Source organism: Manacus candei, unplaced genomic scaffold, assembly GCF_025592945.1.
Source record: "Manacus candei isolate 608988 ecotype Guabito, Panama unplaced genomic scaffold, ASM2559294v1 h1tg000067l, whole genome shotgun sequence".
Taxonomy (NCBI): domain Eukaryota; kingdom Metazoa; phylum Chordata; class Aves; order Passeriformes; family Pipridae; genus Manacus; species Manacus candei.
Window position 1 is genome coordinate 1,237,743 of NW_026138115.1, and position 27,589 is coordinate 1,265,331.

Sequence of the window (27,589 nt, forward strand, 5' to 3'; positions counted from 1 at the left end):
TTTCCAATACGAATATTGGATCTGTAAACAAAGTGAACCTACAAAGTATTCAGCTATAATATATGGTAAGTATTGTTCAGCCACAGTGATGGCAGAGAGATTAATCACAGCAAAGGTACTTGACTAGTGTGTTCATAAAGTTACATAAATGATGCCAGCATCACTTCAACATGCAAAATATCTTTTGTAGAAATGCACACAACTTCCAAATATCTATTACGAGAGGATAAACATATTCTGTTCAGCCTGGAGGGGATTGAGGGGAGACCTCAGTCCACAACTTCCTCTTGAGGGAAAGAAGAAGGGCAGACACTGATATTTTCTCTGTGGTGACCAGTGACAGGACCCAAGTGAACGGCCTGAAGTTGTGTCAGGGGAGGTTTAGGTTAGATATTAGAAGAAGGTTCTTCACATAGAGAGTGGCTGGGCACTGGACCAGGCTCCCCAGGGAAGTGGTCACAGTACCAAGCCTGACAGAGTTCAAGAAGCATTGGGACAATACTCTCGGGCACATGGTGTGACTCTTGGGAATGGTCCTGTGCAGGGCTAAGGGTTGGACTCGATGATCCTTGTTGGTCCGTTCCAACTCAGCATATTCTGTGATATTCTGCTTCCTCAGTAACTACCACAGTAGTTTTTCATGCATTTAAGTATAGGTTCTGGTTCAGCAATATCTACTGTGCTCTTGCTGAATTATTTTTGGTTATTCTAGAGGCTGAAGAACTGTTTTAACTTTCTGTTGATAAAATTCATTCTCCCATTAAGGCACATTTACTATCAATTGATATTAATTACTACGCAGTTACCATACACTTATAGCTTCAAGTTTAAAGATTTTGCAGTTTAAAACAAACAAACAAAAACCAAACCAAAAAAAAAAAACCACCAAAACCCACAAGAAATGCACTTCTTGGTGCATTAAAAAGTGGCATGCACACATACTACCTACATCAAGGAAGCACAACTTCAGCTAGAAATCATCAGCTCAAATGTCTGATCCAAATCAGTATGTCTGAAGCCATCTGTTAAACCATGGCTTATTAATGTTAATTATTTTGGCTACAACAGTAATTTTCAGCTTTTTGTTTGTGAATTCTTATGAGTCTGTGAACTTACTTCTGGAGGCTGATGATGGGTAACTCAGAAAAACAAGCTATTGAGACTTATTGGCAGTAGATTGAGAAACACTAAACAGAAATTTGTATATCTGCTAGCAGATTTTTACTGGTCAGAGAAAATAAAAGATAAGCCATAAATAACATCATCAGCCATGATGAAAGGGAGGTGTGGTGGGCAAGATATAAAGATGATTAATCTGTTCTAAACAAGGCAAGCAATTGCATGCTGTGAAAAATATATACAACACAAAGGTTTATTGTTTTAGGCAGGGCAATTATAATATGAAGACCATAATCACCAGTGGTTTTAGCAGTTAAAGAAATTTTAGTCAAAAGGAGACTACTTGTTAAAGTTAACTCACATCAAGCATTTGGAGGATTGGGCTCATGCTGATACAAAGATCAATCAAGTGGTGCACAGCTACTTGTAATTTTTACTTTTATTTCAGGGCACACTCAAACTATTCGACAAGAAGAGAAACAGTGCCACCTGCTGACATAAGGAATAAGCACTTGTAAGAAAAGCAAGTGTGTGGTGCCAAAACTCTTCCAGCCAATGTTTTTAAAAAAATGAAGTTCAGACTTCCCAAGAAAATAGTGTAGCCTTAAATTGTCTAGGCACATGTTTCTTTTAGTTTTGTCAGCTTTGAAGAATTTAAGATAGATTCCTAATCAGGGGAGAAGGAGTGGATGCCCTTAAAATGCTTACGGTGTTTTTGAGAATAAACTCTGTCCCCACCAAGCCACTGCACAATCCACAACCTTTCCCTTTAACAGACTACAACTCAAAATCCTTCTGAGTGTTACTTCCACTTCCCATAGCAAACATAAATTAATCTTCTCTAAATAAGCATCATGTAGTATTTCTTTTAGGCCGTACTATATTTTCACTTAGCAGAAAATTTAAGAGCCGAGTATGAATTAAGAAAGGAAAATCAATTTAGTACCTTCAGAAAAAATCAGACAACCATGGGATTGTGCTGTTTTTTATTGTGTTTTCAATGGAGAAATACATCATCTGTTTACAAAATAGCTCTTGAAAAATACAAGGAGTACAGATACTATAAAACAAAGCAAACTCCAGTCATGAGACACTACGTACATCATGCGAAAGCAACAGTCTGATCTCCAGGTTATGAAAACTAGAATTAAAAAGTCACTATACAGAAAGATTCCAAGTTTCCAGCTTGGCAAAACTTGGGTGCAGTTACATGAAACGTTTAATAAAATGAAAAAGATTTTTCCGATGTGTAAACAAAATGACAAGACTAAATTTGTGCCTGGCAATTTCAATCTAAACTCCATAGCTACACAAAATACACAGACAGCTTGTACACTTCAACTGTTAAGATATAACCTTCTTTGGGGGGTGGACGACAGCAGGCTGCACAGGGCAAGGAAAAGAGAAATATTGTATACTAGACATCTTAGACAAATGGCAAAAAAAAAACCCCTTCAGTTACTGCACAGCCTAAGTAAAAGATAAGCTACACTCTGACTTTGGAGAATTAATTTAGAAGGATAAGGGGAAGAGTGTAAGTAATTTAACTCTAACATGAAAGATGCACATGTAATAGGATGGAGCACAATGGGAGAAGGGAGCTCGTAAAACATGCTAATCAAAGTATGGGAAGTATGATTTGACATCCCACATACTTCAGACTTAAGTAATAGTAACATGAAGTTTGTTATCTACATCTGGTATTACTGTTGGTATCCCTCATGTTCCTCAAATACTGCTGTTCTTTGCCATGAGAGTTTCAGTTTTTTCAAAAGAAAAAGGCTGTTACTTTTTTGATAGGACTACAAGAACAAAAAATAGGAGTAAGAGAGCTTACTAGATGTCAAGTGTTTACTAGAAATATGATTTTTAAAAATTCGGTGTTGTTCAGTATGTAAAACTATTTCTGATGAGCCATCTAAAAATAAAAAGATTAAAATTCTTAGGGAAAAGTCTTTTTGCGTTTATTTAAAATTTGAAGCTTTTTAATGCATATAGGACCCTTATGGAGTGTACAAAAATCATCTTATATTTAGTGATTCAAAGGCCATCAAGACAGGTGTTGTATTTTACAGGCACACAATACTGATCTAAACACTTTAGTCACGGGACAAATTTTGAATTTGTGCCTAGAGGCCACAAAGTATTATGACTAGGTAAGAGGCAGGGGGGAACCCAAATGAGTACATGGCTTGTTTTTATTTTGTATAAATAACTGTTCCCCTATATGGTGCATACAAGCTGAAAAAATAATTAAAAAAAAAAACAAAAAAAGAACATAAAATGCAAAAGCTTTTCCCAAGAAATAAAGGGATCAAAAAAGGGAATAAGGAGTTCAATTAGCTCAAAAGAAAGTTTATTTACTGTTTGATTGCTGATCTGTATGCACCTTAAAATAATCCTATAAATAAAAGTAGACCACATCTTAATCATGTCCCACCAATACCAAAACTTCCCAATTACCTCCTCAAGTTATAACCCCAAGATTTGACATTACATTTTAAAGACTTACTGCTGCTTGATGGCAGTTGAAGTAAATATACTATACACTTTGTTTTCAATGCATCACAGAATGTCATCCAATTTGCAAATTACTACTATTGAAGAGATTCTTCAATAAAATGAAAGTGTATCAGCTAAAGATCTAAAATTAGTCATACTCCAATAAAAAAAGTACATAAAAGTGCATTAAGGGATTCTTATGCCAGTTTAATCTCAATTTTGAAACAATTCAAACAAATTCAATCAGAATGTCAAATATGGCTACAAATAGTGTTCATGTTTTTAAAGGCAGTAATCCTTCGAAATATTTAATGCAACTGTTGCTAACACATTAATTGTACTCCTGGCTTCACATACTAACCTGGACTTCCAATCAAGCGGCAATTTTAGTCCAGAAAGGGAAGTGCACAAAATATACCTAAATCCACTTGCGATTATGTTCTAGTCTTGCACCCTCCATTCTCCTTTTTTTCTACCATTAGAAGACAACAGGTTGAGTTGGCAGATACTGTTTATGGACCCCTGAGGTTGTTTTTACCGGTTCAATCTCAATTTTATTGAATTCTTGATAACAGGAATAGGATTTGCAGGGAGAGCAGGGATATCTGAAAGGTCTGTACTGGGTGTTTTCTGAAAAGAAAAGAAGAAGTTTAGTTGTATTTTAACTTTGTAAATATCAAAAAGAAAAATTTTGTAGTAATTGGCATTAACTTTCAAAACCAAGATCTTTAGAAGACTTTTTAGGAATATACGAAGACAAGGATAATTACAAACCAAATATAGAAGCAGATATTTCCTTTGCCTACATAGTCTTTACTAAAGAAAATTTGTACAAGAGTCTTTGTGTGCACTACCCTTTTCAACAACTGCAAGAAATTAGCAAGTGCTGCAGATCAAGCTGAGCCTACTAATAACCTGTATTATAGTAAAACATAATATCCACATAAAAAGGTTGCTTGATCAGTGACATCTACTATCTGATCTACATGTTTAGTATTTAAAAATCCTTTTAACAATTCAGTGTTAAGTCTCTGCCCCTTACAGATGAGCGATGAAAAGCTGTCCCCAAAGCAAAGTATGTGTTTTCATACTGTTGCAAAGCAGTTTAAATTTAGTAGTAGAATGGCTAAGGCTTAAGTAAGAGGGTAGGCCTAGAAAGCAACACTTTACAGTAGTGAGTTAAGCAGCAGCCTTGTTCGTGGGAATAGAATGTACTGAAGAAGTAGAAACAATAATCAAAAGATTTAGTCAAGCATGTACGTAACGATTTGTACCTTAGATGTGGTAAGGGTCTGTTAAACAGTTTCTAGGGGGGTAAGACAACTTAAGCAGATTTATGATTAGAGTAGATGATTGTTAATTGTTATAAACTACTGCACCTGGTTTGCTATAGAAACTGTAATTGTTTTAGCCGTGAGAATACATGTAAACTTGTTTATGTATAAAAGCTGAACTGAGAACGAGGGTCGTTGGAACCCTGTCTTGGGGCGTTAGCCCGCAGGTTCCCGGGGCCCCGAATAAAGCACCCATAAACCGGCACTTTGTTGGTTTGTGTCTTTGTTTACGGGCAACAATACATTCACAGTCCTGACTGTTGAAAATCTCTTTACAGTCAAATTTCCAGTTTTTCATATTGGTTTACACATTTATGAGAAAAGAGGTATGACAAACTTTACAAAACACGCTGTTTGAATGAGTTAAGAATTCCACCTTGACAATAGTCTGAACACTTTTTTCTCACTTAAGACTTAAATACCATTAAGCAAAATTGTATCTAAAGCCAACTAAAGGAAAACACAGAAAAGAAACTCTCTCAAGATTGAGTGTGATTCATTAATTTCTTACTTGCCTTACATGCTTCTCATGTTGGGATGGGGGTTTTATTACCTTCTAAAGTATTTTCTCTTCCACTGTGGCACAGTATTTGCCATCCCAATAACCCAGTTATTATGTATTACTTCACATCAAATGTTTTCTTATGTTATAAACAGTCAAAATTAATATAAGAAAAATTTTATACATGGGGAAAGCTGCATTAAAATGACTGTTCTAAAATGTTGCTTTATTAAAAAACAAACAAACAAAAAAAATCAACTGAGTTAACACTGGCTGATCAGTAGCAAAGCACAATGCAACAAGGACCCAGGGCAAAATAGCTCTGACCTCCTGCCTTGTCCCTGCCCCCAGTAACCCACTCTGGTCAGTCCTGATCTGTGGTTTGATATGTTACTATTTTCTGCAACATGGGCATTGTTTTAAACAAAGCCAACGAGAACACTGAAAAACAACACAAGAGGCTCACCATTCTTTTGTAGTTTCCAGATTACTTTTGCTACAACTACACAAGCTTTATACAATCACCCCTCAACAACAGGTGAAATAAACTTGGTGTACTTACTAAATGATCTAAAAACTTCCCTGAAGCAGTTCAGAGAGCCATGTAGCATCTACAGTTTTTCCCTATCTTGTTATCTTTATATTCAGTACTGTTCATATAGTTCAAAACATCCAATAAGAAATACTATTAAATACTATTGCAATAGATCTCCATTTTCAATCAATATATTTACTACACATCATTTAATGATTCAAGTGTGCATAAAATGCTTTATGATAGTGAAATTTTAATCAGTAGAGCACTAAGAGAAGCTTAAAAATGCTAGTAAGACAGAGATGTGCTCTCTGAAAGTTGTTACAAAAAAACCAACAGAGACAAAAATTTAAGTGAATGGCACAGAATCCTCAGTGTCTATTTATCCAATGGACCTTACACTTTTAACACCTGCAGTGAAGCAACACAGCTAGCTAAGGAATGACAAGATCACAACTTCTCTCTCATACCAAATATCAGAATCTGAAGTCACATTTCAGATATTCTCAACCTCTACCTCGATATCTTTGAGCAGCTGCTATTTAAAGCATTTGTTTCTTTGTTAGAAAGGATTATTCTGTGATGTGCAAAGCACAAAGGAATAAACTGAGCCCCTTACTTTGAAGGCACAATTCAGAAGAGCGAATCCAGCTTCAGTCAGTTTGTATGGTAAGCCATACATGTTTAGCTACAATGCACATTCAATAAGATCAATGACTATCTAAAACACAAAAATTGTGACAGTAACAAGTAGTTTTCCATACAATGGATTTATATTTAAAATTTTACATTTATTTTTAGCATCTGGACTCATTTCAATGCTTTCACCACAGATCGGTGCAAACACACATGGAGGTATTGCTTTTAAAAACAGTACCTGAGGAGCTTGCAGAGAAGTTGTCTGAAGAGTTTCTGCTTGAGAATTAACATTCACTTCTGTCTCAGGTTGCTCCTGAAAAAATTAAAAGTATCACCAAAGTTACACCACTTCCCATTATAAAAGCTACTTATATAGATCTCCACTAACCAGAATGCTTTATATTGTGCATATATAGCAAAAGGAAAAGGCAAGCATTGGTGCTTGCTGCATTGATACTCTTCCTTTTATAATGTAGGAATCACCCCATTAGAAACTGTTTCCCTGATTAGGAATTTGACATCAACATAAGCTACATCACTTCTCAGTTGTCACTTTAACCACTTAACATCTTTTATACAGAATCCTATAGGAAAACATTAATAATTCAACTCCATTAAGACAAAAAGTGTATTACCAAGGAAGATCACGGGAAAAGCTTCAGAATTTGTTGAAAATTCGACTGCTTTTCCACTACTTTTGCCACTCTGCCATAAAAGTTTTCCTGATGCTTTAATGGGTTCAATCAGCTTTCTGAATTAATAGATGAGTAGCAGAGCCTGTTTTTCAGGTGCAACAGTGACACTACAGGGCTAAAGCAGGACAATGGCACATTCTCATTTTAATAAAAACAGTCTGTTAGTTAAAATTGTACCATTTAGTAACCATACCCTAAAAAAAGTCTGCATTTCAATGGAAAAAACCCCTATGTTTATGCTAATTAAAAAATTTCATTCTTCCATTTCCTTCCATGTATATGAAGGACAAAAGATTTAGAAGAGACTGCCAGTAAAAGCTAATAGGATTACCTATGTCTTTTACATTGACCTGTATCCAGAGGATCTATTTTCGAAGCAAGGATTAAGTGCTTACATGTATTTTTGCCCTCACCTGTCTTAAGTTCAAAGAGATTTCAAGGTGACTACAAAACAAGATACAATTCCTCATTTAAGGGAGTTGAAGCTATAAACCAAAGCACTTTAACATGAGTTTGAGCATATTTTTCAGAGTTTTCCGAAGATAACAAAACATGCATATAAAAAACGTATATGTCCAAGTGGAGAGCTGCTATCATAAGGCTAAAGAGAGACTGCCACCCTTTCTGTTCACCACTAAGCAGAAAAATTGTCTGCTAAATTACAAGATACTGGAGGGGCACACTGAATCTCTGAAATCCCCCAAAGGTATGCTGTAACTTCATAAAATAATTTCACTGCCAGAAAAGATTTACCATCACTTGAAATATTTTTTAGTCTAAAAAGTGAACAAGGCAGCACCCGGCTTTGGGATTCTCAGTTACGTAGGGTAACTGTTCTTTAACTATCATACATTAGGCAAAACACAGCATATTGACAAATCCTTTACCTGATTTAACAAATTGATATATAAATATCATCACCAATTTTTTCACCTTGCCTAATACCATATGAATGACCAGCAAAGAAATCACAATTCCATGTGACTATGGACTCAGGGTCAACCTAGCCTGGCAGCAGGTAATGGACTGCAATTCATCAATACTGACAAACGTTAAGGAAATAACATCCGTTTTGATATCTTTACTGGAGAGTCTATATCTCCACACACCCTTAGTCATTCCTAGAGGGAAACACAGTAGTTTTCACAAGAAAGAGTCCCAATTAATATACACAAAATTATATGGTCTAGTCATAGATACCTTAGCTTCCATTTTTTCATGTTCATTCAAATCTATACAGCTAGTATCTTCACTTATTTCATCCTGCTGAAATGCAAACACAAACTATTACAAAACAAAGAATTTTTTTTAAAAAAATCAACAAGACAATAAGGTCATAAAGTGTTTTTGAGGACAGAATTAGTTGTAAGACTTAGCATGTTATAGTCTTACCAAAATAATTGCTTTTAAGACAAGAATTTAGCACCTAAGCATTTGTGCTAATGTAGTACATGTGTCATATGATGAATATCAACATAAAAGTACTAACACCTTAGCAAGTAAAAAATATCAAGCAGCAATGCAATCAGAGTAGGAATATCTGAAATCTGAAATATGAGAATCAGCACTCTGTGGGTGAAATGAATATTCAAAATTTTGAACATTGCTGTGGTATGATGTCAAAATCTCAAATACCTCTTCAATTTTAATTTTCTTAGGAGACTCTTCTTTATGGGGAGAAGATGTCCTTTTCACTGCTGTGACAGGGCTAGGCATTTTTGTTGCAACATTTCCTGAAGTTCTTGGTGATGGATTTAATAGATACGCTGAGGGAACAATTCTAGAGATGGTAGGCTTTGGTGGTGGAGAAATGGCTGGTTGTGTGGCAGTTTGAGGAATGCTTTCATTTGAAGTACCTATGGATAAATAATTTAAAGATCTTCAACAAGATGAGTTGGCACAATCATTTCAGTTCAATTATTGATATTTCTGGTCTCTATTCAAAACCACTGGTATCAAGCAGGCACCAAGGAAATGGTAGACTTAATGGTATAAGCATCAAGTTTGGAACAGCAGGTATGCATACACAGCACACTTTAGTTTCAAGCTCATTCTCGAGCTTGAGTGCACCCTCAGCAAGTCTGCTGACAACACCAAGCTGTGTGGTGCAACCAACACAACCAGAGGGAAGGGATTCCATCCAGAGGGACCTGGACAGGCTTGAGAGGTGGGGTAATGGAAACCTCATGAAGCTGAATAAAGTGAAGTGCAAGGTCCCACACCTGGGTCATGGCAATCCCAGATACACCTACAGGTTGGCTGGAGAAGTGATTGAGAACAGCCTTGAGGAGAAACACTTGGGGGGGATGGTCGGTGAAAAATTCAGTGAGGCAGCAGTGTATGCTCACAGCCCAGAATGCCAACAGAATCCTGGGCTGCATCAAAAGGAATGTGGCCAGCACGTCAAGGGAGATGATACTCCCCCTCTACTCTGCTCTTGTGAGACCCCACCAGGAGGACTGTGTACAGTTCTGGTGTCCCCAACATAAGGACATGGAACTGTTGGAGCAAGTCCAGAATAGGGCAACGAAATCGATAAGAAGACTGGAGCACCTCCCCTACAACAACAGGCTGAGAAAGTTGGGGCTGTTCAGCCTGAAGAACTCATAGCAACCTTCCAGTATCTGAAGGGGGACTACTGGGAAGCCGGAGAGGGGCTCTTCATCAGGAACTGTAGTGACAGGACAAGGAGTAATGGGTACAAAATGAAAGGGGGATATTAGGCTAAATATTAGAAAGAAATTTTTTACTGTAAGGGTGGTGAGACACTGAAACAGGTTGCCCAGGGATGCCCCAATCCTGGCAGTGTTCAAAGCCAGTCTGGGTAAGACCATGAGCAAACTGGTCTAGTGGGAGGTGTCCCTATGACAGGAGGGGTTGGGACTAGATGATCTTTAAGGTCCATTCCAACCCCTTAACAGCCTATGATTCTGAGGGAGAATTCCTGTAGCAAACCCAGAGTAGCCATGTCAGTGACACTCTGCTTAGTCTAATTAACCCTGCTTAACAGTAGGCTATACTAGCACAGGCAAAGCTCTGCACTAATACAACTGTGTTATTCATGGTACCCAAAGAAGTTTTACTGCTTCTGTACTCAGCCACTGTGCATTGCCAAGACTACCTTAAATCAAATCCAAGAGCAGTTTGATACTTGCTTTGTCACTCAAAAACAAAGTTTATCGCTTCTCAGGCTTAGATACACAATGACAAATATGAAGTCATCACAGAGCATCAGATAAAGAACTCACATTATATACACAGTTTTGAAAAATGCTCCATATGACAAAGCTCTATCTCATCAATTGCCTACCTCAAACCAATAAGCACACATAGGGAGATGCTCCAGGATGAGAAAAAATATACTGAGGAAATTTTTCATTAACAACTATCGGGTGATTAACATTTTCATTAACCAGAATACAAGAATGATAAACTGATATGCTTTCAAATCCAAAAACCAGTCATGTCATTTAAGCTGAATTTAGTGCTCATGGACAAATTTACTCACACTGATGCACCTGTGACATGACAAAAACCAGAGAGAAGTAACACTCCACCATCCCACATGTCAAGAGTGAAATGAGAGATTTCATCAAAGGCTAACCAGTTGCTACCCTTTTCCATCTATTTTTGACTTGCTCCTTGTACACAGCTAAAGCTCCATCAAAAACAAGGAGTAGCTGACTCTGCTAAGAGAACATTTTCACCAGATGCTTTTATTCTTTGATCAAAGAGTCAAATTTTTATTTTTTTTTTAAGTAAAGTGTACTTTTTCTTGCAGAAAATGGAGGATAAAATCAGCACACACAGTGGGACATATCTGAACAGACATCAGTAAGGAACATGTGTTCTGCTTACATCTGAGTCTTTTTCATTCCTAGAATCAATTTCATGAAGCACAAGGAGCAGGAACAGGGAGCACAGACTACAGACAGTACAGATCCATCGCGAGTATAACTACAAAATGAATTAAAAATAAATATAAAAATTGCTCTTCCAGTTCTAAGTAGTTTTTCCTCATTTAACCAACTGAACTACAGACCTCCAACAGGTCATTGGAAAACTACTGCTATTGTGAATGGCAAATATAAATCCCCAAAAATAAAAGAAGTAAACATAATGGCATAAAATATTCCAGCATGATTTTCTGAGTCCTAAAGAAATTAGTTAACTCTGTGTATCAAGAAAAAAACGTTACGGCACATGCTAAGACTAGAAGACTCTCAAACTGTAAGAAAAACTGCCGTATAAACTTTACTAAAAAATCAATAGGAACAATATGCTATGCCATTTTACTTACCCCCTGAGCTTTCACTGGAATTTATTTGTGGCACAGTGACTTCAGAAGCCTGTGTGTTGGTCACAGATGCTGCTGTTACAGCTGGCGCAGGACTGCTTCTGCTAAAAAGAGAAAAATTATGAAATGCTGAACACAGTAGTAAAGCTATGGTGCTACATGGCCTGCCTTGTATGGTCAGCAACTGTAGCTGATATTTCACCTACATTACAGAGCAGAACTTACTAAGTCAGTAAAAAGATTCGAATGAGCACTGGCAATCTACTACCAAACTCAAGCAGTGGAAGCTATTTCAAATATTTAATTTAAACCACTTCAATGATGGCTTTTTAGACCAGGAAGAAGCTGCATTTTAAAAAAAGGTAAAAATTAAGGCAATATCTGCCCAAATAAGGTACAGGGAAAAAAACTATTTCCTGAAGGATGAAACAAAACCAGTGTGAAAAGACTAAATTCGAAAGTTTGGTTTTAATCTACACACACCATTATAACAATATTTCAGTCTGGAAATATTCCAAGGCCTTCCCAAGCAAAGGTCTGGGGCTTCCCATGACCAAAAAAAGGTTCTTTAATTAATTTTTAAGAAATTAGGAAGCAGCGTGTGTCTAAAATCAGCAGGCCAGTATCCACTTCAAGTGTGACATCCTAGATATCACAGACTTGTTTTAATAGCACAGTGTTTACCATTTACCAGGGAAGACTAACTAAATAAGCACTGGCAAAAGTACTAAGTTAAATGAAGTTCAGTATTTCATCCTACACAATGTCCTGTAGTATACACGTAATACTGCAGAATTGTAGGAGATCAATGATAAGTTCTCTTGTATAAAAGAACATGAGACTCTTGAAAGAAGAGAGTAAATGTGATTTATTTGGGCAAATTGGAGTTTAGGTAGGAAAAGACTTGATACAGAAAGTTAGAGTTAAGAAAAACAAATACACTTTGAAAATACAATGGAAAATTATGTTCCTAAATTTAATTTGCATAGATATCATCAGTAATAGCAGCAGTACTACTGACTTCCAAGACAGAAAGCCTAAACTTCTCTACTGCCTCATACTTGGATCCAAAACTCATGTAACACTTCCTCACCATATCACCTCAGTTTCCTGCTCACTACCTCTCATAGCCTCCTACTGCAGCACCCAAGTTTTTAGATCATTGTGCTCTTCTAAGCATTTTTACCCCATTTTATAATTCCTCATCTGAAGTCCAGTGCCACACTAACTATCCCTGAAATTTAAGCCTGCTGCTCTAGTGCTCCAATTGGAAATAAGAGTGTCAACAATCTCCAGTTTGGAACAGTCACAACCTGGTAACTGTACTCACACATGCAGTATTTGCCATGCTTTTAACACAAGTAATTCAGGAATTGAGAGCAGCAACAAGACTGAAAGTCTCCATTACCCCTGAGAACTTCCGGAACTGTTCAATGGACTCGTCTTCATAGCACTAGTAGGTGAAGGCACAGACGTGCTGTTATCACTGTCCATAGACAAGTCAAGACTGCTGTCATTCAGAGCTGTCAACCTGATCCCTTCTGTCGAATGCTGCAATCCAGAAGGCAAATTCCATTAGTCTAATTAAAGGTTTAAAACTCAATGAAGATTCAGGTAATTTCAAAATGCAAATATAAATAGACAATTTTCAAATCCTTTTACATGTAAGTAATTGACTATCCTGTCACGACAAGCATTTACATTTTCATGTTCACAACTCTGGTACAGATTTGTCTGAACCAAACATGTTCAAAACCAGAAACAGTTACTGTATTTCGTAATTGTGTTTTCAGTTTTATTTCAAGTTTCTTTGATTTTTGTGGACTTTCATTAGCTTTAAAGTAACTGATGTACATCAAAACCACAGTTAATAAAAAGAATTTAGAGACTGATTTGAACTTAGTCTGCAGAGAAGAAAAGCCCTCCTTTGACACAGTACTACTTAGAGATGTATTACTAAATATTTACATTGTCCTCTGAAACAGATCTACGCTTGGTGTCAATAAAGACTTCCTATTCTTTAAAATAGCACTTGATACAGAACAGCTATAGACAGAAAAAGCATATTATTCAGATATACTTAACACAGAATACGTAACAGTGGTTTAGTTATCCAAAAAAACCAGCAAACCCGTAGTGCCCTCAGACTAAACTAATACAAAGCAGCAGGGATTTTGAAATAGACTGAATTGTTCAATTCAGTGTTCCAACCCCTTCTTCCTGGCTCCACTGAAAGTAAACAATATCCAGCACAGCACCTTAACTAAACACCACTGCTACCATTCTCATATATGGCCACAGGTTGACTAAACTATACATTGAGGGAGAAAATAATCCCGGCCAGACAATGGGCAACTTTCTGATGTTAAAATTATAATTTAATCTTTTACTTTTAATTAAAAGAGTATATGATACCAAAAGCTGCCAAGTTGCAGGTTGAAGAATACTTTCCTTGAAATTATCTCTAATGATTCAATATCAGTTACAGCAACATATCTCTGAAGAGACAAAAAGGCAGCAAACAGTTCAACATTCTACTCTGTTTCTATTTGATGATTTGCAATTTTACATTTAGGAAGGAGCCTGAGAGAAAAATCTAATATAAGAAAAAAGAGCTGGAGATAACAAGAATCCCTTGTCTGGTTGTTCTATTGTACTGTTACAGATGCTTCCTTTAAGTAATCTTCATGTTAAAATGCTGAGAGAGATTAAAACCCTTATTAATTACACTGTATTAAATCTGTTTAGTTTAGGAAGGCAAACAAAATATAGTATTTCAGCCAGACCTGAAGATACTATCCATGTTGTTGATGTTCTGGGAAATCTAACGTTATATTTAGTGCACGTATTAATACTGCTACATTCAAAGGAGATCACATTGCAGAGAAAATTAGGACTTTAAAATGTGATTTTAGTTCTCTGATTAGTAAGTCTAAAAAGCTGAGAAATCATTTCTCAGTGGTATTTTTACTGGTCTCAAATATTAGCCAAGATTACCTTTTTCTTTTTCTGAAGCACGTGATTAGGTAACAGTTGGTGAAGTTGCTTACGTTTCACATGCCTTGCAGCAATCTTCATATCCATCTCAAACATCTTGCTGTTTATTGCTTGCCTATAAACTACACAATTAGAATAACATTATGGCATATTGAAGCAGTTTGCAAAGTCCACTTACTTGCCCAGGCAGAAACAAATTGCATTTCAGAGCATTTATTACCCTCAAGAACAAGGAAAATGTTTTCTTGTTCTGGAGGAAGAAAGTGAACTGACCACTATGCCAGCACTGACAGTACAAACACAAATGTTACTTTGGAAACAGGTGACCTGTTTTTCAAGAAAAATATCTTGCAAGCATACTAAACTACACTGTTAATAATTTTTATCAGTAAGAGCTCTGAAGCAAACTGTTCATTTCATCTCAAAGTGACTAAAGATAGAAATAAAATTTCCTCATAAGAATTACAGTATTTATATAAAACTGTTTTCTTCACAGTTGATTTTATTAACGCAGCTCCTGCAACAAACAGGTTCTAATTCAGGCGTTGAATGCCTGAGTGTCAGCAAATATATTACAAATCACTCTGGCTACTCATATATCACTGCACTGTTATACAAGAATGATTTATGTTCAGGTTTTCTTCTCTTTAGCTGGGGGGGTTTGTTGCTTTGTTTCGCATTGTTTGGTTTGGGTTTTGTTGTGTTTTTTTCCTCTTGTATGGTTGTTATAGTGGTTTTGTCTGTTTGGATTTTATCTACTGCAATAAGCCATTTCTCTTCGCCTCAGATCATCTTCTGGTGAAGTCAACATGGTAAGTGCTAGCAAGGGAACTGCAACTCAGGATCCTGGGTTCAAGTAAAGCCAGGTAAAAATGAAAAACCTGATCTTTCACACCGACTATCTACACAATGTTGAAAGAAGCTGTGGCAGATGTATGAATAAAGAATTGTTCTGTAGATCTTAAACACAAAAATTTAAAAGGTATCTCCCTTATTCACTGTCTAATTCTACAAACATAAGGAATCTCAGTGAATAGGCTGTGAAGATGTAATCATAAAGGTGTTAAGAGACAGGCACACAAAGAGCTCAATGAATACTGTGTATTAAAGAGACTACACTAATTCTTGGTATTGAAGCAGCTTATAAAGCCTCTGTAAAAATTATATAGGTTACAGTTAAGGTAGGAGCACACTCAGCAAAACCAGACATGGCTAAAGCATTTCATGTTCCTGACATTAGGTCTTACCAAAGTTTCCATAGAAGGAAAACCTAGCTCACTCTTCACATCTCTCTTCCTCCCCTTGCTCTCACTAAAAAGCAAGCTATTCCCTCATTTCATTCTTTAAAGTGATTTCTTAGTTTTAATAAAATCTTGGGGTCTATTCCAAAAGACAGGGCAAAGAAGTCTTTAGGACAGATTAAAAACTATAAAGACAGATTTACATTAATTTCAGATTACCAAAAAACCCATGAGCACAAACAGAAATTTTTTACTGGTTTGTTTCTCCAGGAAGCGTATTTACAAATTGAAGAGAAAACTGAGCATCACAGTCTACAATGATTTTGATGGAATGTTACTCCATTGAGAACTGCATATTATTTAGACAAACTTCAGGAATGTAGTGCAAGGCAATCACATTCAAAGTTATAGAAGTAAGTTCAGTCTTTTCAGATCAAAAATCTCTGACAAATATACAAGTGAAATGTCTGTTTAAAACAATAAAAGACCTGAGAAACTAACTTCTGGATTCTTTTACTCCTTCAAAGCAGCAGCCAAGGTATTATGTCTTTCCTAAATTCTCAAAAATTAGGATATATCTATAGTTTGATCTTCATCAGTTAGAATCACAAGAAATATTCCACCTCTCAAGAAAATAAAGTTCCCTTTGACTGAGAAAGAGACATCCCACTGCAGCTATATACGACAGTAAAAAACTTTTAAACCTTGGCATGATTTATAAATATACCTATATACTTATTACATTCATGTGTGTGAGGTGGAGGGAGATCTAGGTGTCCAATTCCCTTGCTTCCTCAGACTTACTGAGTCTTGGAAATCCAGAGACCAGGGTTGCATTAGGTAGCACTTGAACCTATTCCTTTAACTCGATAAACACAGAATACTTGAGCCTCAACTGTCATTTGTTTAAAAAAAACACTGCAAATTTATTAGATAAACCTGTCAAAGCTATTGTTCCTTACACCCCAGAGAGTCACAGTCTCCAGCTGTTACCAATTCTTTCCTTACAAACCTCTTATGTGTGTTCCAACTTACTTTTGTGAATCAAAAAGTAAATACCAGAAAAAGTCAAAAAGCTTTTCTGCACTGAGTGTTGGGCATGAAAGTAAAAGTTATTGAATCAATTATCTAGCATAAAAGGCCATGGAATAAAAGATGTTTTGTTAATCCACTGATAAATTAGGCTTCACCAAATAACAAAAATATTTAAAACTATACTCAAAATTTTTGAGGTTAGGCTTGCTAGTTTGCATATGCTAATTTGCCTGTTCAATAAAGATTACAAAATAACGTACCACTTTTAGTAAGATCTGAAGATTCGTGCAAAATTTGTCACTTTTAATGAAAACAAACAGAAAACTGTTAGTCTGAAGTGTCTAGAAGAATTAAAACTCATTGAAAATGTGTTTCTTAAATAATACCTCTAACTCCTTAGCTGAATCCTTCTACTCTCTGTCCAGATACAATTCTATTACTATTATGAACATTATGAATAAAGACTACATTTTGAACAAAGACAGTAACTTCAACAAGTTTATCAATACCAGAACATCTAGAAAGCAAAACTCACCCGTGTCTGTAAAAGACTGAATGTCGTAGGTAAGATCAACACTTAAGTTTTCAGAATTTTCAGTTTTCTTAAACACCAACCCAATCACCCACATTGTACGGTATTCTTCCCTGGAAAATTTTATATAAAACAGTCATGTAATACTGGCAGAATTAAGCAATTTAATAACTTATCTGCTGCAAGAGACAAGAGTTGTACATTTTAGCTCTACTAGCAATGGGAAGTTAGCCATAAAAAGACAAAAACCAAAACTGATTTAACAACATGTCCTTTTCATTCATGATATAAAAAAAGTCATGAAACAGTGACATTTATCCCCAGCAAATGAACTAAGATCACCAGCAGATTACTTCATTCAATTGTGCTCCTGCATAGATTCTCTTGTGTAGCTACAACCAATCATTGCAACTATTAAGAGATCTTCAAGGAATTAGAATCTATTCCCCAACTAAGCAACTTCCATTTTGCCACCTAAATGTGTCTTCAATGCTTAAATTTCTTAGCTGTAACTGCCCACACGTTCCCCTTCACATGGGAAGGTGAATGAACATACTTGGTGTACACTGGGAAGATGACCTTTCCTCAAAGTGTTGCTCGTATCAAGTCCTCTGAAATAGGAGCTATCAGAGCCTGGGATTGTGCAGGCAGTTGTAGCTGTAAAATGGTGCTAAGGAGGCACTGCCTGCTTTTGTTCAATTTCACTTGGAACTTGCATGTGATTTATGTATCTAACTTCTAAAATAATAAAAAAAAAACACAGCACCATCCTGTCACTTGAAGCACCTGATGTGTGGAAAAGGCGGTGTGCAAGGCAAAGAAGGCTTTCTCATATCCCAATGAAGACAAATTTCTTCCCCATTCTTATGCTTCACACAAAAATATGATTCCTTATGAATTAATTACGCCAGAAATTACACTAGAAATAAAATAAATTCTTGAAGAGTTTTTAGCCCCCACACATCTGCAATCGCTGTTTTGAGTGGGGGAGGAGAGGGTGGCAGAGTGGGGAAGGAGTCAAAAAAACATTTAAAATCCTGAACAATCTGAATATTCTCTCCACTGTTTCCACAACCTGACAAATTCTTTTATCAGTCATTATGATTTCAATGATGTGCATCTCAACTGCTAAATTTTATGACATTAAATACACTTAGTTACTTAAGAGTTTGGTTCTACAGTGCCTATGTTCTACCCAGTTCTCAGTGCTGCCTTGTAATTAAAACAGCATCAGATAAATAGAAGTAACTCATATAGATTATTGGCAAGAAATTATGTAATTAATACAGTTATTAGCAAAAATATATTTTTCCTTATTTTCTGGTTTAGAAACATTCTTTAACAGAATAGAGTAGCTAATTCCACAAATGGTACTTGAGAAGAGCTTAAGACTGTTTGCCTTTAGATGCTGTCATTAAAAATTAATACTTTTAAAATTCTATAAAAACAACTTTTTAATGAATTTGTATTGAAATTAGCTCCTCCCTATTACATGAAAAAATGGCTTTGCTTACTTGTCAGGATTCTCCTTGGGTGCTGGGAATGACTGTGGATTCACATGAGCCAGTGTAATGAATTCATTCTTCTCCAGGTTTCCAACTAGAATACGGATTTTTGATTCCACCAAGCCTACCCTGTATAAATGTCATTCATTAGCAAGATTTCATTAATAGGGAATAATAGGGTATCCAATATCATGTCTCAGGATAAAATCCCCAACATTCTCATTATACTTATATTTGAGACTACTAATGAACTAGCGCATATGTCAGATTAATTCAGATCAATAAACCCAGTGAAGGTGTTACAAAAACTGACGCAAGTGAAGCTTAAGAATGCCCTGGAGCTCTCTCTATGGCCTGGTTTTACAAATGGAATTAAAAAGCAAGACATTATGCATCAAGTAAAGGGCAGTCAGCAAGAAATTACTACATATTTATCCAATATTCTTTTGGCTTTAGATGAACTTTAGAGCTGAAGAAATTCCCAATACTTGCCAATCTTAAAATTTCACTAATAAAAGAGAACAGAAACATGGGCAAGGGGAATTTTAGTTTTGAGAAACAGCATTTCAAGTGATTGAAAACATCTCCGCACACTGCTTTTTAAAAAAGCGCACTAGGCATTCATAAAATAAACGTGACAGTGATGTTAGGCAAAAATTCAAGCAACAGCCTTCACTTCCCAGTTTTTCGTTCCTACAGTTTTTTCAGAACTCTACACTCCATCCATTTAATTCTGAAACATTGAAGCTCCACTTTGTTTCACTACGAAGACACTCCATGCAAAAGATATTCCCTTGTATCGAAGGTCAGTGGGAAGGAAGAAGTGGTGTTTTTATGGTTTGTTGGGTGTTTTTTTGGTTTGGTTTGGTTTTTTAAGTAGCAAGGATTATACTCACCATTCTAGTCGCTGTTTTTCTGTCGGTGCACTTGCTAGAAGTACAATATAATGCCTTTGAAGATAAAGACAATATGCTATTCTATATATCTAAGACTAGACATTCAAACCTTAATATTAAATTGCAGTAAATTATACATTGAAAAATATAGATTATTATCTTATGTACATACCCTGCATTAAATTAAGCATTGTTAAGTGGAGAACAGGACTATGTCCTAAGTGTGTGACTAACAGACTTTTCAAAATATTTCAGAGTTTAGGGCCATTTGGAACTACACGGTATTACCAGCAACCTTAATACAAGGTTAGGAACGTAGCACTGGCTGTAAAACACTACAGATATTTCAATACCTAATGAGATAGGAGATTTAACTGACTATGAGTCAAGAAAAAACAGTTGTTCACAACGACCTATACATGTCAGTTGTCTTAGTTGCAACATTATTTCTGAAGAGTTAGAAGATTGGTTAGCACATATGCATTTGTTTAAAGTCAAAAATAACACCATGAAATGTGGTTTAAAAAAAATTATATCTACATTTGAGAATTGTCTGAAGACACTTATCTGAAACTTCATAAGGAACGTTTCCTCTGATGATAATTCTTAAGCTCTCAACTATATTCCAGGATAATCAGTGTATACCCACTGTGAGTAGATTTAAAAGAAATAGTATATAAAGCAAGAATGGTATTTTAAACAAAGAAGCCCAAGGACAGTGGAATGGGAGACCATCACTTTAAACCTGAGTTTGTAAAGAGGGAGATGAGGGAACCTTACATGCCTACAGACAGGTTTTTCAGAAGCTTAGCTGGGAAGTCTTTAACATTCTAAGTCATCCAATGCAGCACTCTATACTGATATGGCACGTTTAGGTACCTTCAGCGCAGGATTTAAAGAACAGTAGTAACATGAGGGACTAGACCCTACTACATACACCTCTCATAGAAAGGAAAGCAAGGTCAATGGTGGTCAAAAACTATGGTGTAGAGTCCTGATGCTATTACATGCCTTCAAATCACAACAGCAAATCCAAATCAACAGCTACATGTTTCTGTACTTATCTTTAGGTGGCAAGAGACAAAACCCTGCTAAAAACTACAGTTCTCTGCTTCAGTCACAGAATGTCAGTGAAACAAGAAATGGAAAAGAGACACCTGGAGAAACTTCTTCCCTGTTCTGAGAGATATGAAGATAAAATGCCCTATACATTTTTTTGCATTTTGTCAGTATTAACTGCTTCATAATAAAATGAGTAAGGGTCCTTTACTCAAATTCTGTATGAGAAGTTACTAGTTTCTAATACTGATTTTTTCTAAGGAGTACTCGATCCTCCATAAGATTCCTACACCATACATACAACACTTGCAGAATCTTTAATTCGATAGGAAAGACGTTTAAGCTTTTTATTGTTTTTAACTGTGTACAAGCAGGAACAGATAAATCTCAAATCTGCAAGTATTTGAAGAAACCAATTTTCCAGTTACTTATTAAAAGCAGTTCTTTGAAACATTCTGGAGAACTATTTAAAAAAAGACTAATTTGGCTATGTCTATAAGTCTCAACTAGTTAGTAGGCACCTAGAAAAAAAACCCTAAGCCTTATTTATGAAAAAATAAGTAATGATTAACTATTCTTGCTCAAATAGTGCGAGCTGAAAAAAATAAAAGATGCAATTTTTCCCCATTCCTCCCCACCTGTTAGTGCTGAGAGGGAATTATTCAATGGATATTTCCTACTGCCATTTTTAGTAAAAACAAAATAGCACGAGCTGTTAAAAATTATGATATATTTAGTTTGAAGAGTCCAAGGTATCACTGCTAAATTTTGCAATGAAAAGACTTGTTATAAGTTCCTCATTTGTATTGTTATCACCAAGCATATGCCTAATTCAGAAGTACTTATTACTTAATTATAAAGAAGGTCTTAGGTTAAGTTTCTACCTCTCAGTGATGACTTTCAGATGTCGGGTATTATTTTGAAGTATATGTGTTTGGGGTTTTTTGTTTGTTTGGGGTCTTGGGGGTTTTTTTTGTTTGGTTGTTTTTTTTAGAAATTGATGGTGTTTCTCACTGTCAGTACTGTTTTCATAAAAATAATCTAATGTAGATAGTATGGAATTGTAATACACTATTAACACAAGTATTTCTAAAAAAAACCCCAAATTATAAGTCATACTACTACCTGGGGGAAAAAAAAAAAAAAAAGCAAACAACTGAGAACACCTGAACGTGTTCATTTCAATTTTTCTTTATTATCTGTCCAGGAATTATACTTCATACAGTACTTTTAAGTCCTATAAAGCCAAGTGTTCAAACCACCCTTTTTAAAGGTATAGTTATATTTTACTTATTTAGCAGTGTATCTCTTTATTACAGGGAAAGAACACGCAACAGCTCATTAAATGAGTGCTATTTCTCTCAAAATTACACTGCCCTCTTGGTCTTAAGCTATAACCACTTCATTCTCACATAACACTTGATACTCATGTTATGTCCATTTGAAATTATTCTTGTCACTTCCATAAAGTGTAAAACACTGTATCTAGCATGTACATGTTCTTTGTTGTTTTTCCCTACATCTGAAAAATTTAAACCTACACGAAGAGCCTATAATACATGTTGGAACTCCCTAACTCCAAGTAATTGTTGACATTTAAAAAATTAGAAGAAATAACTAAGAGTAGATTTCCTAATTTTCCTAATTTCTAATCTGTTCCTACCATACAAGTATGCAGTAGCCCATCTTTTTCCTTAGTCACAGATCATCGAAGTTTATTTTATACACAGACAGCAAGTCAAAAGTGTTTATGAATAATAGATATTTAGCAACTAATTGCCATTGAGAATGATAGAGATTATTGAAGCTATGCTTTCAGAGATTAAAAGAAATGTTTGTCTTGGAGCAAGGGTAAGATGTTCTCTTATCTGGCAGAGCACTATACACTGCTATGAATTTCAGCAGAACATGCCAAGGCATCTACAATTTAAACAGGAGAAGAGTGTGAAGAGGGGAAAAAAAAATTCAAAACATCTAGCTTTCAGATGGAGATTTGACCAAGAGAGCCACATTTGCTGCATAAAGATGACTGCATATAAAGATCTATTTTGTAAAGGTTACTAACTAAAGCTTTAAAATTAATCTACTAACAGAAAATAGAAAATATTCAGCAATTTGGATTAAAGTAAGCTCCATAATATCATTCCACAGTTAAAATAAATAAAATTAGATCAAAGAAATTTTGCACAAAACAGAAAACCTGGATACGTAATGTTAAGCAAGAGAAGATTTTATTGCTAGAACTGGTTTTTACCAGTGGCTAAGGTGGTACACAAAAAAACTATGTTAAAATAGAGATTATTTCAAATGACATTAAATGCTTCCTATCTTTTCCTAGATGTGAAAGAAACAAAGAAAAGGTGCTAGGGAACTTATTAGCAAACTCTTGAGCAGAAACTGATTTGTCTGCAGCCTATTTTTACTTAAAAAAAAAATAATATAACTCAACAGTGCTCTTTTATGTGTTTTCAAATTTAAACTCCAAAGATCAACATAAAAGCCATCCAAACGTTTTAAAGTTTTTATCATGCAAAAGGTATAGAAACAAAACACAGACACATTATGAAGGTCATCAGTCTCTTTTAATGGGGGAACTGTATTTTTTAGATTAGTACAAAACCAACCAACCACCCAACACAAACAAGTGTAAAATATATTTGATCTTGATTCAAGAAAAATGGGTCTCCAATTTCAACTGAGGGCAAAGAAGATGTAGTCCAGATTTTAATAATCCATATTTATTGTAAAAATACAACTTTCAGCAACTCTGTATACATTTAACAAGCTTCTGCCCCACAAGCATATTACTAGAAACCCTAAAAATGTGAAGTGTGAACTTCAGTATTTCCCTTAGAGACATTACAAAATCAGAAAAGCTGGGTGTGAAAAGAATTAATAAAGATCCAAAAGCCTTAAGCTTTAATGAAAAAAACCCCTAGTAATAACTAGTACATCTCGTAGTTAGTCAACACAATTGCAAAAATATCTTTTATTATCAGAGTGAACTGTTGACTATATTGACAGAAGAAAACACAGTTTCACGTACTTATTCATCTTAAATATTGACCTTCAGAATAAGTTCTTTTAACATCTTTTTTCCTGGGAGGTAAGACCCATTTTTAGAATGCTTACTGACAGCACTTAAGAACATTTCTGTTAGTCAAACCAGCTGATACATCTTCAACTTTACTGGTAGCATACCAACTGTATAGTTAACTGCTGATATTCTAAATATCTGGTCAGGGACTAACAGGTTCCTGAAATACATGCTTAAGACTCAAAAAAGTACCTGAGGAAATTATTCACTTTCTGAGAGAAAGGACAGTAGCACATTCATTCTCCCACTTTATAGAAAAATCCTAACAAAAGACATTTTGGACATCTAATATATGTATATATTAAAGATCCTGTGCTACAGAGCATTATTAGGTATTTCAACTGATAAACTTAAAATATTCTGCCATGCCATAAAATACATACTTGTACTTCTGAAAGAAGTTTGGAGCTTCAAAAAGTTTGGACCACTCTGCCTTACTCAGCAAAATTTCATCTGTGATAGCAAGACCTAAATTATAAAAAAAAAAAAAATAAAAATTTAAACTTTATTTTAAAAAATACAGTTTAGTACCCAGAGCAAAGACAGTTTATTAACTTAGCAAAGGTTACTACAAATTATTTCCTCCCTTCAAATTCACAGCAATTTATCAACAAGGTTTACAGTCCAGTCATACTTTAAGTGGTCATTAGTTATACAAAACATGTGATTAAAAAAACCTCAGTAAGGTCTGTATAGAAATGTATTTTAATTCAAACTGATAATTTCACATGTTTTTGCTCTGCAGTGTAACATAGCTCAATTTAACCTTTTGTATATGCCACAGTAACTGCTTAGTTTAAAGAACAAAGATTTAGTTTTCTTTACATTATTTGAATCACCCCTTGTGCAAGGCATTGTACAAGGCAAAGAAACAGTGAGACAGTAAGGTACTGCTCTGGCTGAGAGAACTACTGGTAGTTGCTCCCTGCATCAAATCTACTTCTTGCTTTGATAACATCTTCTCTTATCTGCTATAATTATTCAAGTACATCACTAGGATAAACCCAGAGGACTCATCTTCGAGCAAGTATAATTTCTCATATTAGGCCTAAAAACAGGAATCAACTGGAACTACTACGCTTATCATCCATGTGGCACAACCCAATCTAAAGCAGTAAAATAAAGTTATTGTACGATTAGTTCTAATTTTCAGAGCACAAGGCATTCTATTTAATTACCTCAGTTTCTAAGTGTGAAGGACAGATCTGCACAAGTGTCTACTAAATTTGTAACTTTAAGCATTGTTAAGCCTAACAGGCCGAGCTCTACCTCCCTCGAAATAGTCTCATGTCAATAAATTATTTAACATCCACCCACCTCCCCCCTCACAAAGCATACCCACAATGAACCTCTTTTAAATCTGTCTGAAAACATATAGAGAGCATAAGATAATACTTACCTTGTTTAAATTCCTCAACCATGACCATCCGTGTGGAAACGGACACATTGTACGTGGAGTTCTGCTGTGGGTATGCTGGTGTAATTATAGGCATAAGATGGTACCTATCACTGGGGTTTACCTACATATAACAACAGCCAATCAGTTTTCTTCAAGCACACATGTCAGTTAACAAATTTGGATTTCTCCTTTCACTACAACCAAGTCTAAAGTTCTAAGAGACCTTAGTTTGCAAAGCAAGAGTTCAGAGAAAGTTTAGAAAACAGGATAATGGCTTTCACAAAGGACATTATTTTGAACCAACAGTGATGTGGGAGGGCAGTAACCTGTCAGCACATCAAGTTGCAGGCATTTCTGAGTCCTGAACAGAACAGTTTCCCTCTTCAATAGAAATTAGCTTGTGATCATACAAAACCAAGGATACCTCATCAGCATATGAGCACCTTCTGCAGAATGACTGTCTTCAGACCTTGCAAAAGATGTTTTATACTTTATTTCTGCAACATTACTGAAAATTAAGAGCCAGTTTAAGAAAAGAGGCTCTAGGCAACCTGACAGAAGCATCACTTGCATTAACGTATCTTTTATTAAATGGCACAGAGGGTAACAAAAAAAGGGACACAACATACACACAAAAAATACATTAAAAATATAATTAGGTTAGCAAACTTGTAGAAGGTAGATAAAGCCACCATTAATTTAGCCCACTTTCATTAGCTACTACAGCACAGACAGTTCCCGTCACACACTGACCTCAAACCCCCTATCTCAGGAATAACAGACTCAAGAACAAGTTTTCAACTGTCTCATGAATTTAAATGTGAACTTTTGTCAACCAGCAAAGAACAGATTTGAAGTACAAAGGGGCATACAACTCAACCTCTGATGCTTACACTAGTCACCAAAAAAAAGATTAGTTGAACACCAACTATTCTATGATTGGCAAAACAGCATTGAACACACTCATGCTATGCCCTCCTGAAACCTCAGAATGTGAGCCGTGCATCTGCTGCGAGCTGTTTTAGTGACTGCCTGAAGGACATTAATGTCCAAGGTCTTTAGTGTAAGTGCTACAAAGATGGAGATCAAATATTATAAATAATATACAAAGCAACTAAAAGACTTCAAGTTATGATCTTCTTTGGTCCAAGATGAAAAGAGACATTGCTACAACTACATGGAACCAAACCTATCCAGGTGTGACTGTTGCACTAAAGTGAATTCAAGATACTTGCAAAAGTAACAAGTTTAAAGTCATAAGCAAACCATTTTAAGATTAGCAATTTTTCAAAAATGCATTGATTTAAGGCATATATCTAATTATGCTTAATTTTTATTAAGATCACCTATTGCAAGAGTTGGGAGCAAATAGTACATTGTTCAGCAAGTGTGCTTCAAGCGTTCAGTTCAGAAAATTAGGGTAAACTTTGTTCCATATTCAGGAGAACTAGAGGTTACTTTCGAAGAAGATATAACACCACAACATTAAGTTTAATAAACCCAAAATGAAGTTCACCTAGGATTCTTTAAGCAACCAAATTTATTGTACAGTGTGACTTAGAGGGGAAAAAATAACACACTAACCCTTGGGTCCCATACAGGCAAATTAAGATTGCATTCTTCTGGCTGTTTCAATAGCACTGGATTTGGCCATTCCCTGTTCAAAAAGATTGTAGCACTGAATAAGACTATTGGATACAACCATGTATGTTCAACAAACAATACTTTTGAATGCGATCCTTCTTAACTCTGCTCTCAATATAAACCACCATTTCCTCAAGACCAGGCTGGTCTAACAGCGGTTGTTTAAATAAGCTGTATTGCTGAACTACAATACAGCAGCTATTAGCTTCTCCAGGGCAGCAGAACAATGAATTTTCTGTCTTTTATAACTACTGGTTTAGGTAACTAAGTTAAACTCCTCTAAATTCTTCCTAAAATATAGCAATCAAAGAGAAATTCCTCTGTGAAGACTGACATTGGGTCCACCTTCAAGCTAGCTGTTTCATGGGCAAACTACAGAAAAAACAGCCAGCACGTTTACAGCATCATAGCATCATTACAAACCATATGTATTAAAACAAAATTATAACTAAGACAAAAAGAAACCATGTTGAACGAAACACTAAAAATAACCATTCTGTTCTTCAAGTTGTCTTACCCCCCTGAATAAAGCTATCTTCCTATAAAGAGTACAAGTCAGTT

General features: G+C 35.6%; 1 protein-coding gene across 4 annotated transcripts in view; it reads right to left on the reverse strand.

Moving 5' to 3' along the window:
- Positions 1–2,088: 2,088 nt before the first annotated feature.
- Positions 2,089–27,589, reverse strand: part of PAPOLA (poly(A) polymerase alpha) — a 45,394-nt gene continuing 19,893 nt past the window's right edge. The window contains exons 10-22 of one of the 4 annotated variants that reach the window (XM_051806442.1): positions 26,969–27,041; positions 25,385–25,505; positions 24,369–24,453; positions 19,830–19,883; positions 18,943–19,062; positions 17,432–17,541; positions 14,621–14,742; positions 13,032–13,174; positions 11,627–11,724; positions 8,962–9,182; positions 8,527–8,589; positions 6,870–6,944; positions 2,089–4,251 (exon numbers count right to left, since the gene is read on the reverse strand). In XM_051806442.1, the coding sequence (XP_051662402.1) occupies positions 4,156–4,251; positions 6,870–6,944; positions 8,527–8,589; positions 8,962–9,182; positions 11,627–11,724; positions 13,032–13,174; positions 14,621–14,742; positions 17,432–17,541; positions 18,943–19,062; positions 19,830–19,883; positions 24,369–24,453; positions 25,385–25,505; positions 26,969–27,041 (1,381 nt within the window). In that variant the 3' untranslated portion in view covers positions 2,089–4,155. Of the gene's footprint in view, positions 4,252–6,869; positions 6,945–8,526; positions 8,593–8,961; positions 9,183–11,626; positions 11,728–13,031; positions 13,175–14,620; positions 14,743–17,431; positions 17,542–18,942; positions 19,063–19,829; positions 19,884–24,368; positions 24,454–25,384; positions 25,506–26,968; positions 27,042–27,589 lie in introns of all 4 variants that reach the window. The other 3 variants (XM_051806441.1, XM_051806439.1, XM_051806438.1) reach the window with 3 other exon arrangements.